The following is a 13,159-nucleotide window of genomic DNA, read 5'->3' as shown; positions in this document are numbered from 1 at the left end:
AAGGGAGGGAATTAAGGTGTTGCAGGAGGAACTGAGAAGCAGGTTAGCAGTACTCAGAAGGGCAGAACACCTTAGGGAGAAGAGAAAGAAGAAGGAACGTGCAAGGTCAGCATTTTTTAGGAACCCCTTTAATTCTGTGAATGGGTTGTCTGATCAAGAAAAAGGAGGGCAACTTAAGGCAACGAAATCAGAGATTGAACAGTATTTGAAGTTGATGTATTCAGATTCAAAGGAGAATAGGAACATAGGTCTTCCACCTGACATGCCACCATTAGGGGAAGTGGAGCAGGAGATGGATGTGAGCCCACCTAGGTGGAGAGAAGTTGTGGAGGTGGTTAGGCATGCAAAGGCTTCTTTGGCCCCAGGGCCTAATGGAGTTGCCTACCGTGTCTATAAGAGTGCACCTGGCATCTTAAGGACACTATGGAGATACCTGAGAATAGTTTGGGAGAAACAAAGTATTCCAAGAGCATGGCACAGGGCAGGAGGTGTCTTCATCCCTAAGGAGAAGGAGTCATCGGACCTTAGCCAGTTTTGGATGATTTCTCTCCTAAATGTTGAGGGAAAGATTTTCTTTAGCATCGTAGCACAGAGGCTGGCTAATTACTTAGAAAGGAATGGTATGATAGATTCGACAGTGCAAAAAGCAGGGATACCAGGGTTTGCGGGATGCTTAGACCATACTAGCATGATTTGGCATCAGATTCAGACAGCTAAGAGGGAGAAAAGAGACTTGAATGTTGTATTTTTAGATCTGGCTAATGCGTTTGGGTCAGTGCCGCATAGCCTTATTTGGAGTTCCTTTCACTACTTTAAAGTGCCGAAGATAGCTGTTAACTTGGTGAAAGCATATTTCCAAGACATCAGACTGTGTGCAAGTATCGCAGAGCTCACAACAGGCTGGCAAAGATTGGAGGTTGGTATTATGGCAGGATGTACAGTGGGGATGTACTTCTGGGGGGAGGAAATGGAACCCAAGGGCAGGAGTGCAGGAGGCAGAGGCAGCTCTTAGGCATGCAGAAATAGAAGGAAATGTTCAATTTGGCCGGGGAGGCTTGGGGCTTGGCCCAGGTAAACCAGTGTGGAACAAAGCAGGAGAAAAGAAAGATTGTAGAGTTGTTTAGGGGGGCAAAAGCAGTTTGTCAGGCCAAACAGGGACAATGGTTGAATTGGGAAGGTGTTGAGAAGAGGAAACTTAGTTGGAGGGACCTGTGGAATATGGAGGAAGGCCGTATTAAATTTCTGAGAGGGGCGACATACGATGTGTTGCTAACCCCGCAGAACCTAAGTCACTGGGTACAGGGCGATCAATCGTGCCCACTCTGCTCAGGTATAGCAAGTTTAAAGCACATTTTGTCAGGTTGTAGAATTAGCTTATAACAAGGCCGGTATACATGGCGGCATAATCAGGTGCTGAGAAGCTTAGGCATTGAAGAGAGAAGGAAGCAGGTGAATTCTGGAAGTTCTACAAAGGAGAGGTTAGGTGTGCAGTTTGTTGGAGAGGGGGAGAAAAATAGAGCTGCTAAGTCAAGGAGAAGGCAGGTAGGTGGCTGCCTGGTAGGGGCTGATGATTGGCAAATGCAGGTGGACTAGAGAGGAAAGCTAGTTGTGCCCCAGGAAATAGTTTATAATAATCTGAGGCCGGACATTGTTTTATGGTCCATGAGTAAAAAGACTGTGTATTTTATTGAGCTAACAGTCCCTTGGGAAAATTCAGTGGAGGCAGCTTATGGAAGGAAGAAGACTAGGTATGCAGATTTAAAGACAGAATCTGAGCAGAGGCGGTCTGGGTTTGCCCAGTTGATGTGGGGTGTAGAGGTTTTGTTGCAGGGTCAGCATTTTCACTGTTGAGGGAGCTGGGAGTGCAGGGGCAAAATTTGAGGAAGACAGTGAGGGAGATGTCAGATGAGGCTGCTAGGTCTAGTCAGTGGATATGGATTAGGAGAAATAATAGTAGTTGGGGGGTGAAATAAAGGCAGTGAGGGAGTGGGGGAGGCAGAGGACATGCATGCCTAATCCAGCAGGAGAAGAGGTTAAAGTCTGAACAAGACACCTCTCCTCTGCTCTGCTTTCCCCGCCCCATCTTCTCTCTCCCAATAGGAAGAGATTCAGGAGGAGGAAGTTTAGATAAGGTGGGGGTGTGGCCAGCTAGAGTCTCTCTTTGGGGCCATGTGGCCTGTTCAGGTGAGTTTGTGTTGGGGGTTGTGTTTCTTTTTTGGTTGTTTTCCTGTTTTGTTTGCTTCTTGAAGGAAATGTTAGAAGAGGCTGTTAAATCTATTCTGTGGCTTAGGCCTCCACCTTCAGCACCCTCTAAACTTTCTACCCCCTACCCGAACAAGGGGTTGTATCAAATCCCTATTTTCATCTATGACTCTACCTCTTTACTTTCTACCCCCTACCCGAACCAGGGTTTGCATCCCCACACCCCACTTTTATTGATGCGGTTGGTGAGAGGCAGGGGTAGATGATGGTAGTGAGGCAATTGGCAGTTACATGTGGCATCTAGGCCTGTGGTAGCATTGCAGCAGCTATCAAATACAAATATCCCTTAGCTTGCCTGGCAAGCAAACTAGTCTACTAGCAATAAAGTAGCTTTATTCCATGCTTTTGTATTTGCAATGGATCACATGATTACTTGTATCTAAAAGGGATCAAATAGAATTAGAACCCAATTTTGCATTTCCTCTCAGCTCTATGGAGCATTTAGTGGTGATTTACTCTAATCAATCATTCACACTGCTCTCATCAGAGTCGTTCTTGGCCGGGTTTGAACCCAGACTGACTCAGAGACAAGTCGGTTATGTGCGGTCAAGGTTCATGTTTACTTAAGGTCCAAGAAGACATCATTCCCAAACCAGACTAGCAATCTGACCAGAGTAAACAATGAATTACTGGGAGTAGTGAATCTTTCTGTAATAAGACAGGAAACCAGTGGAAATAGCTAACCTGGCTCTGAGGGAACAAAATCCCCCGAAACGGCACCTCTACAGCTCATTAATTAACATGCATCTTGTTGAATCTCTACAAAAGCTGAAGTATATATGCAACAATTTGCAATATTAAGGAGTGTTAATGTGCTGAGCAGAGCCACGCCAGCTGTTTCCAGTTTTTATGCTAAGCTAAGCAGCAGCTACATACTGATATATACCAATAGCTAACTGAAGTCTGGTCATTTGAAAACTAGTGTTTTATCAAAAAATATTTCAGTGCAAGAAGAGATTGTGGTGATTGTAGCTTCTTTATTGTACACAGGCTCCATACCTGTTGCCTAGACTTAAGGCACTGGAAACTGATAACAAGTCCCTGCCCATCTGAATGCCTGCCAAAATAATGCTGTAAAATATTTACCTTGAGTTCAGGATCACTTCATCCTTCTGCGCTCCTGTCCTGCAGCTGCAGTCCTCATTTAACTCCTCTCTTGCTTTCTCATTCTCATTTTTGCTGCAAAAATGGCCACAGCTGGTAAGGTAAGCTTAATTTAATGTGTGGGCACTCATATTTATCTCTTTTTATGCACAAACACTAACAATTAGCATCTTATAAATGATAATGAAACGAAACACAAAAAGCGATGAAACCGTATCTCATTAATAAAATGTAGATGAATATTATTCATTTGAATGTGCTTCTATATTGGGTGCGGTAAACATTTGTGCATGTGAGGCTGGTTCAGTGGCTGGAGTGTGGATTGGTGGAATAACAAGTTGATACCTGATGCAAGAAGTTGTTTTTCAGTACCTTTCTGTGCACTGCAGTATTTTGCTGTGTGTCTGGTTGAAGGGCATGCACAAGGCCAGCTAATCCCCAAACTTCATTTACAACAATCATAATTAACGATATCAGAAACAACTGTCATACAAAAAACAGTGAAATGCGAAGAGAGCCTTTGTACAAGGCAGAGGACTCCAAGGTCCTTTCAATGTGTGTCCTTTTGGAGTTCAAATAAAATGTACCCCCTTTAAGATACTGAAAGTGTGAATAGCTTTTTTGTCCTTTACATATTTGATTAAAGTTCCATACTGTGTGATTTATGGGTTTGGAACCAGACCATTTTGTTTTGTGGACACACAAGTTACCAAGAATGACTGGAAGCTGAGTTTTGTAGTTAGGGACACGGGGCACGCTGAGTTATGGGGGGCGTAGCCCCGAGTCACTTATTGTTATCCCGCGCGTTTCTTCTTCTTCTTCTTCTTCTTATTTTTCATCCTCCTCCAAATTTTCGTCCTCAAACTCGTCCCGCAGCTTTAAGAAAACCCTCGCAAATTATTTATCAAAACATGCAGTTTGATTGGGATCGGTGTGCTATTACTTTACGACGCGAAAAACTGCGATAAATTTTCCATAAGAAATTAATGGGACGGGCGAAAAAAAAAGATTGAAATTGGAGTTTTTCAAATGTCTGTAGCTCAGGCATACATTCACCGAGAGACTTCATTTAAACTTTCAAACGTAGATAATTTTGTCGGCTCAAAATGAACTGCAGCACATATTTTGATATCTCTTACGGTTTTCGAGCTATGACCATCTGAAGACCAAAAAATGCTCAGAATCTTGCTCCCTACAGTGGATGACATCATCACTTAGAGTGAGACAGCCGGTGAGAAATCGCCTGAAATTGTTTTCTAAAATTGCGGTAAAATCCAAACGGTGAATAGGAGACACATCATTTTTGGATCTTTTTGCAGACAAACTTGTCCTCTTTCTTGTGATGTCCTCAAAAAAGCAGAGAAACTTACTGAATTTAAATAGTGAGGCTTTTTGTGCAGCCAGCTCCCTCCTGCTTTCCCATTAAGTCCCATGTTAAAATTCAGAGCTGTTTTGGGAGCAAAGCAGAAATGCTTCCTGTCTTTAGATCGCCATAAAAAGAAAAGTTGTAGTCCAAGGACAATAAAAAGCACACAGTCTACTCAGGAAGGTCTCAGGAGTCTGATGATCTATACTCAGATAGGAGGTATGGTTCTCTCACAAGAGACTTTAGTTCAGGGGAACTGCTCTCCATTTAAACCCATACAATCTCCTGTTTTCTGAATCGCAGCCTGCGGGAGTGTGTCTGTTTAAATCAACCCTTTAGTCATTTTCTAAAGAATATCTGGACATAAAACACACGTACATCTGGCCCAGACTTGTCCACATCTCACAGTGTAATCGGTTTTTTGATAGCAGCTACGGTTTTGTCACAATCGCAAGTTGTTCTGAAGAAACCGACAGCGAAAAAGTAGCTTTTCAAGGGAAGAATTCAACAGGTGCAACTGTCATTTACACACATACCGGTCAATAACCCACGCACACACAGCTGCAGGACAACCAGCCTGAGAATGATAGGGGCCAGCAGAGGGGCCATATCCTGCACGTTTCTTCTTATTATTACGCACACACAAACAGGGCTAACCAACAGCTAAAAAGTGATTAAAAACAAGCACGTCAAAACTGAACAGGAACAGGTAAAAAGTGGGAGAGGTAGAGAGGTAATCATCAGCAGGTGGGGCAGAAGTTACACACGCACACACACATTCAGACACACATATACCAGACACATCTCCATGTAGGAGCTGGTTGGGCTGCTTGTTCAAACAAGCACGTCAAAACTGAACAGGAACAGGTCAAAAGTTGGAGAGGGACAGAGGTAATTATCAGCATCTTTTATTCCTGAGACAATTTGATAAATGTGTAGTTCAAGCAGATACACACACACAAACAGACGAAGACACACACATACGCAGTCACACACAACGACAGATACATAAACACACACACAGACAAATACAGAATGAAAACCCCATCCCCCCGCCCCCTTGTTAACGCCGTTAGCTCTATTAGCGCCGTTAGCTCTGCTAGCTCTGTTAGCACAGTTAGCTCTATTCACGCCATTAGCTGTTAGCTCCGTTAGTGTTAGCTCTGTTAGCTCCGTTGGCATTAGCTCCATTCATGTTTATTGATTCAGTTCATTAATTCATGTTAACAGAAGCTGCGTTTCCATTGCCCCTAGAAATGTGCAAATCCTAAATATCGCAATAAAAAACGGTAATGGAAACACCTACATTTCGAAAATCTTCTTAAATATTGCAAAAACATTTTTACGCTCTCATGAGGTGGTTTTTCAGAAGTGTCGATATTTAGGTGTATCGCAAAAGTGTAATGGAAACACTTTTTTCAAATTTGCACGTCTCCGAGGTCAGCGGACTCCCCGTTTCGGGACGGCCGCATGCAGTCAGATATAACGTCTTGTCAATTTTGTAGTGTTTGCATGTTTTTTCTCTCAATAAGTAGCAGACAAAAACACTACAGCTGTTCCAGCTGTCATGCTGGCTGATCTGTTAAAGACAATCCGACAGCTGTGATTTCGTCCTGTGTGCACCTCAGCTATGTGGGAGACACGCGTGCACGCCATTAACTTTAATATTTACACATAATTGCTGACAGAAAATATGTTCAAAGGACACTTCAGTAATTCACAGTCCTGTATTCTGCTGCTGCTTCGCCGGCGCGAGCTGACGCTGTCAGAGCGAGCTGACGCGGTCAGAGCGAGCTGACGCGGTCAGAGCGAGCCTCGCGTAATAACAAAGTGGTAAATAATATGCCATTAAAATCAGTGATCACTCTAAGTCAACAGATAATTTCTTTATTTCACCTTCAGCATGCGCTTTTTAATTATAGGGCTTTGTGTTAAGTTTTACTGACGCACAGCACGCACACACATCTCGCACACACGTCCGAGAACTTATGAGAATTTCGGCTGGTTCGCAAAACACTGTTCAATGGAAACACCTGCAAATCACATTCGAACTTTGCCGAAATTTCAGAAATATCGCTTTTATTTTGCGAACAACTGTAATGGAAACGCAGCTAGAGACAGGAAGCAGAGGAGAGAAGCAGACACAGACAGCCGAGGTGATCAACAGAGACAGACAAGGAGAAAGCCACAGAAACACAGCTGGGACCAATTTATTAATCAGGGACTGACTACCTCTGACATCTGCTGTTTCCTCAAATTTCAGCCTTTTTCAATTGTCCGCTGCTTCGCCATACTTTCTCCTAGAGACTTCATTTAAACTTCAAAAAAATTTTGTCGGCTCAAACACACACACACACACACACACATGCACGCACATACAGGTAACTTGATTACAGAAATACACACACACACACAGAAGACTTAATGTGATTACAGCTCCTCAATCATTGCTTAGTGAAAGATGATCATGTCTATGTTGACAGAGATGGTTCCCCCGGCAGTAGCCCCCCGTGTCCCTTTCAAAATTTCCCAGAGGGAATTTTCTAGTTGATATTACTCTGCAACCCACTGAACATATAATCTACCATCACATCAAACACATTAATCTGTACATTAAAACCAACTTTTCTGTTTAAATGTGCACACCTGTCCAAAAGAATTTAGAATTATCACAGTGAGAAAATAAATGAAATATTGTGTCTATATCCGAATTGCAAAAAGAGACGTATCGTCTATATTATGCTTAAATCTTTATTCTTAAATCGAACATTTCTTTGACAGTGTAAAATATAAAATGTTAAAGGATACATATTTCTCTTCATTATTGATCATTTGTTATTATTAATTGATTATATATACTTAGAATCCAACTAGCCTCTTTCCACTGTCAATCACCCCTGATATAAGACCAAAAGAACAACAACAGTTTTCAAAACATTTCTGATTTGTCTGTTACTGCAAAGTTTTTTCAATTCCTCCAATAATAATGAGAACTAATAATGTTTTGTCTTTTTCTGTGAACCTATGAGAACTGCATTAAAAATGATAGTGAAAACACTCAAGCCCAAAGGAAAACAGATAAAATGGCAATTTATAGAAAAACTTACATGGTGTCACTGCCCTCCAGGTCATCAAGTGCAAGGCCGCAGTGGCCTGGGAGCCCAACAAGCCTCTGGTGATTGAGGAGATTGAGGTAGCCCCACCACAGGCCAACGAGGTCCGCATCAAGGTGCTGATCTTAACACTAAATAAACGTGTCAAAGTAATGTGGAAGTGTTGCCAGTGAGTGTTCACTGTTTGGTTGCTGTCTTTGCTGCAGATTGTGGCGACTGCAGTGTGCCATTCAGACCTGTACCACCTTTTGGAGAATATGCATCAAGATGGCTTCCCAACAGTTCTTGGCCATGAGGCAGCGGGGATCGTAGAGAGCGTCGGGCCTGGAGTCACTGAAATTCAGCCAGGTCAGTTTTGAATGCAACAACATTTTGGAATATACATGTGTACATATATAAAGATAAATTCACGATCAGCTTTACCTTCTGCATGCCCTGTTGACCAAATTACTTGTTTGACTGAAACTTTGATCATTTAAACTGGACTCTTTGAAAAATCACTTTTTGAAAGCCCCAGTGGTAAAACATCCAAAGCTTTACGCATATATCATTCATCTTTATACGGACATAAATGTGACAAATTTTGCACAAACCTTCACGTAGACTCAAGGATGAACTGATCAGATTTTTGGTCAAGGTCACTGGGTCCTCCACTTGTGACTTGACAAGTCGGCAGAGGTTGACAGCCATGAGGCAGTAATATGAGTTTTAGACTATTCTAAAAGTTGGCCTAAATTTCTTGACTATCACATGGCAACTTTTTGTCTTTCAGGAGATAAAGTTATCCCTTTGTTCATCGCCCATTGTCGACAATGTCGCTTCTGTAAGAGCCAAAAGAGCAACCAGTGTGCGAATGCATGGTGAGCTCCATAAACACTCATCTCCTGCCATCCACTCCATTTTCTCTTCATTCCAAACTTTTCATTTGATTTCTCGGGGGTGTATTCATACAGTTCTGCATCCATTTGACAGAACTATTTCATTCAATATAACTCTGTCAATGCAGTAAATATGGGTGTTGTTTGGTGACACCAGAGAACAGATACTTCAGATCTTTGTACTTTACATTGCAAGTATTTGTCAGGCCGGGACTCGATAGGGGCCTCAGATGCAGAGATTTCACAGCACACAAGTTTATTAGCACGAAAACCAGATCTCTTCAATGAGTGAACAACAAACAGGCTATGAAATTAATCTGTGATTTCATTTATCTAGGGAAGCGAGTAGCTGAAAATACTCACTAAATCAGGGGTCACCAACCTTTTTGAAACAAAGAGCTATTTCAAGGGCACTGAGTAATGCAAAGGGCTACCACTTTGATAATACACTTCTGAAATAACAAAGTTACACAGTGTACCTTTAATTTTATATTATTAGTGTCTCTCCACGTTGTGTCGCTTAGCCGTCGCCACAGTCGCACCGCGAAATGAGACACACACAGTTTTCTTTCACGTTAGTAAAAAAGAACTCTTCCTCCTATTCACCCTGAAAATGATAAGTTTTCTTCCTTTTTTCTGCCATGTTTTTGTTGGTAGAAAACACGTTTGTCTCCTCATCTTTGCAGCGCTCACGAGCTCATCTCAGCAAAGCTGGTTTGTCATGCGCACTAGACTGACCTCCGACCCATACTACGTCAGAGTTCGTATATCAAACTTTTTTTATGATATACATTTTTTTTACGTTTTTATGTATTCGTTTTTAAATTGACATCACTGTAAATGTAATTCAAAAAGGATAGCAACACAATTAAATAAAATTTTAGATGGAGCTAATTCGTGATTAGTGCTATTTTTAGAACTGGCTTACGGGCGACTGATGTGGATGCTGCGGGCGACCTGGTGCCCACGGGCACCGGGTTGGTGACCCCTGCACTAAATAAAACAAAGAAAATAAGATAACAAAAAATGCTCCTAATGGAGGATGAAACTCAAAAGGCTATCAAACACAAAACACTCCAAAAGGGAGGAAATCAGACTGAAGAACTAGCAAACTTAAATTCACTAGGAATAAACAAAAGAGGATCTACAACAGACTACAGAACAATGGCTATGAAACAAAAAACATTCTAATTGTGGACTATGACACAACTAAGAGCAAAATAAAGAACAAGAAGGCAAAAGCTTAACAATGAAATACAATGTCTAAGAAACACAAACTCTCTCAAGGAGGACTATGGCATAAAACAAACAAACCAAGGAACAAGAAGGCAAAAAACTAAACTATGAAACTTACAAACAAAAAATCACTCTCAAAGAGGAACAAAGGCTTATGTGGTAAATTGCTGTGGCTAATGACAGGCTTGGGTGACTCGACCAACAGACAAAGACACTCTGGCACAAGACAAAGGAGATGCAGACTATTTGAACACATGGAGGGTAATGGAGAGCAGGTGGAGACAATAGGTAATCAGGGCAGACACAATGGTGACACATGAGGAAGTGCTCTGAAACGAGGGGAGAATTAGACTTTCAAAATAAAAACAGGAAATGACAAGACAGAAAACCAAAGACGATACAAACCTCACCACGGTGTGACAGTATTCAGCGAACCTTCTAATAGGACAAGCACAGCACTCATATTTTGTTTCAGGAAAGCCGCTGCACGTCCCAATATGATGGCAGCGCCAGACTCCAGGTTTACCTGTAAGGGCAAGAAGGTTTTGCAGTTTATGGGAACCGGCACCTTCTCTGAGTACACTGTGGTTAATGAGATAGCTGTGGCTAAGATCGACCCTGCTGCTCCTCTGGACAAAGTCTGTCTCCTGGGCTGTGGGGTCTGCACAGGATATGGAGCAGCAGTTAATACTGCTAAGGTGTGTTTATTTGACTGTTGCACATTGATTAATTATTCCTCTTCATTATTATTAGGCTGAAGGAATGGAATTGGGCATTTTGTCTGTTGCACTTCAGGTGGAACCGGGCTCCACATGTGCTGTGTTTGGCCTGGGAGCTGTGGGCTTGGCCGCAGTCATGGGCTGCAAGGCTGCAGGAGCCGAGAAGATTATCGCTGTTGACATCAATCCAGAGAAGTTTGAGAAGGCCAAGGTGTTTGGCGCGACGGACTTCGTGAACCCCAAGGACCACAATAAACCCATCAGCCAAGTGCTGTCTGAGATGACTGACGGAGGAGTGGACTTCTCCCTGGAATGTGTCGGGAACGTGGGAGTCATGGTGAGATGATTTGATTCGATGTGCTTCAAGAATATAATGAAGACGTACTACCTAACCATCACAATGACAGCCTTTATACCAGTCAGAGTCATCTGAGCTCACTTTTTTCCAGCAGTAGTTATTGAAGAGCTGAGTGTCATTTATTAAGTTGCCCAGCCCACGTTTCATCAGTCGGTCCACAGATTGAAATCTGCATCCTTCTGCTTACAAGCTCACTGTCTCTGTGCTGTTTCTCCATCTAGCGCAGTGCCTTGGAGTCTTGTGTGCAAGGTTGGGGTGTCAGTGTGATTGTTGGCTTTACAGACTTGCAAGACTTTTCTGCCCGACCCATTCAGCTGATCGCTGGACGCACATGGAAGGGTTCTGCATTTGGAGGTGAGACAAATATCACTAAACGGCTTTTGGCTTATGTTCAGCAGTGTCCTAGCTAGCTGCGTGCTGGACAAGAATCTATAGCTCTTATTCTGTCTATTTTGTGGCCTAGGCTTTAAGGGTAGGGAAGACGTGCCTCAGATGGTCAAAGCTTACCTGGACAAGAAGGTGAAGCTGGATGAGTTCATCACTCATAACATGACTTTGGACCAAGTCAATGATGCCATTGAACTGATGAAGCACGGAAAATGGTAGGTTTACACTCCCATACTTTCTCCACCATTTATGACTCAACAGCAGCACAGATAAATGAATGGGTGAATGTCTGCTCACTTCTCACTTATTTTTGTTCCACAGCATCCGGACAGTCCTGAGTGTTTCTCCACAGTAAGACCACTGTGATGCTGTCCATGACCCCAAAGTAATTCACTCATTGACCACTCTGTTAAAAAAGATCTCAGAGTTATATTTCTATAAATAATACAATGCACAGAAGAAGGGGATCTATCAAATTATACACATTTAACCTTGAGCAATCAACAATGTTTGGTCACTAAATGCTAAACACAGGAAAGTGTTTCTAGGGCAAAATAAATTGTCTGACTGATGGGCTCTGTGTCTTCCTTGTTTGTCATCTGGTTTTATTGTATTGTACGTCATAGACACAGCATTTACATGTCTACAGCATTGTCTGTCATGTCTCTGAATGCTCCATTAAACTGCATTTAAAGCGTCAGTCAAATACTTTTAGCTCCGACCCTCTCAAACCAGCCTAATTATATCAATGTTTGCTTAACTTTGTAGAAAGTATAATTATTCTGCCTGGATAGGCTGTGCAGTGCTTCTGCCTGTATTTAATAAATGATATGATATTGCAGTTAAACAGCAGACACAATAAACCACATTTTATAAGACCATATAAATACATAATAACAGGCACAGAAAACCTGGCTACCTCTGGAATGGAAATGTGGATGGAGATTAAAAAGGTATCTGTCTTTGACAGCTTAAGATGGTCTGGACTCTCAGCCTCTATAAACTGCCCTGGTGGGAAAAGCATACAGCAATTTGAGACAATGAAAATAGCCAGTGTGATTGGCTATTCATGTTTACTTATGGTCCAAGAAGACATCATTCCCAAACCAGACTAGCAATCTGACCAGAGTAAACAATTAATTCCTGGGAGTAGTGAATCTATCTGTAACAAGACAGGAAAGCAGTGAACCAGTGAAATTGCTAACCTGGCTATGTGCAAAGGGAACAAAATCCGCCTAAGCAGCACCTCTACAGCTCATTAATTAACATGCATCTTGTTGAATCTCTACAAAAGCTGAAGTATATATGCAACAATTTGCAATTTCAAGGAGTGTTAATGTGCTGAGCAGAGCCACGCCAGCTGTTTCCAGTTTTTATGCTAAGCTAAGCAGCAGCTACATACTGATATATACCAATAGCTAACTGAAGTCTGGTCATTTGAAAACTAGTGTTTTATCAAAAAATATTTCAGTGCAAGAAGAGATTGTGGTGATTGTAGCTTCTTTATTGTACTGATAACAAGTCCCTGCCCATCTGAATGCCTGCCAAAATAGTGCTGTAAAATATTTACCTTGAGTTCAGGATCACTTGTTGTCCCTTCTGCACTCCTGTCCTGCAGCTGCAGTCCTCATTTAACTCCTCTCTTGCTTTCTCATTCTCATTTTTGCTGCAAAAATGGCCACAGCTGGTAAGGTAAGCTTAATTTGATATGTGGGCACTCATATTTATATCTTTTT

At 42.1% G+C, this 13,159-nt stretch overlaps 1 protein-coding gene across 1 annotated transcript; it reads left to right on the top strand.

The window, feature by feature from the left end:
• The first annotated feature begins 3,437 nt into the window (after positions 1–3,437).
• LOC121618146 (alcohol dehydrogenase 1-like) lies at positions 3,438–11,817 on the top strand. The gene is made up of 9 exons (XM_041953471.1): positions 3,438–3,467; positions 7,860–7,961; positions 8,052–8,193; positions 8,618–8,705; positions 10,435–10,657; positions 10,755–11,015; positions 11,258–11,390; positions 11,500–11,638; positions 11,745–11,817. The coding sequence occupies exons 1-9, from the start codon at positions 3,450–3,452 to the stop codon at positions 11,776–11,778; spliced, it is 1,140 nt and encodes a 379-aa protein (XP_041809405.1). The 5' UTR covers positions 3,438–3,449; the 3' UTR covers positions 11,779–11,817.
• Positions 11,818–13,159: the final 1,342 nt, after the last annotated feature.

The sequence above is a fragment of the Chelmon rostratus genome, chromosome 15 (assembly GCF_017976325.1).
Source record: "Chelmon rostratus isolate fCheRos1 chromosome 15, fCheRos1.pri, whole genome shotgun sequence".
NCBI classification, from domain to species: domain Eukaryota; kingdom Metazoa; phylum Chordata; class Actinopteri; order Chaetodontiformes; family Chaetodontidae; genus Chelmon; species Chelmon rostratus.
Note: the sequence above shows the minus strand (reverse complement) of the source record. Positions and strands in the feature narration are given on the sequence as shown.

Coding starts and splice junctions, on each gene's coding strand:
- LOC121618146 (XM_041953471.1), top strand. Junction 8,194..8,617: donor AGTCACTGAAATTCAGCCAG/GTCAGTTTTGAA, acceptor TTTGTCTTTCAG/GAGATAAAGTTATCCCTTTG. Junction 8,706..10,434: donor AACCAGTGTGCGAATGCATG/GTGAGCTCCATA, acceptor ATTTTGTTTCAG/GAAAGCCGCTGCACGTCCCA.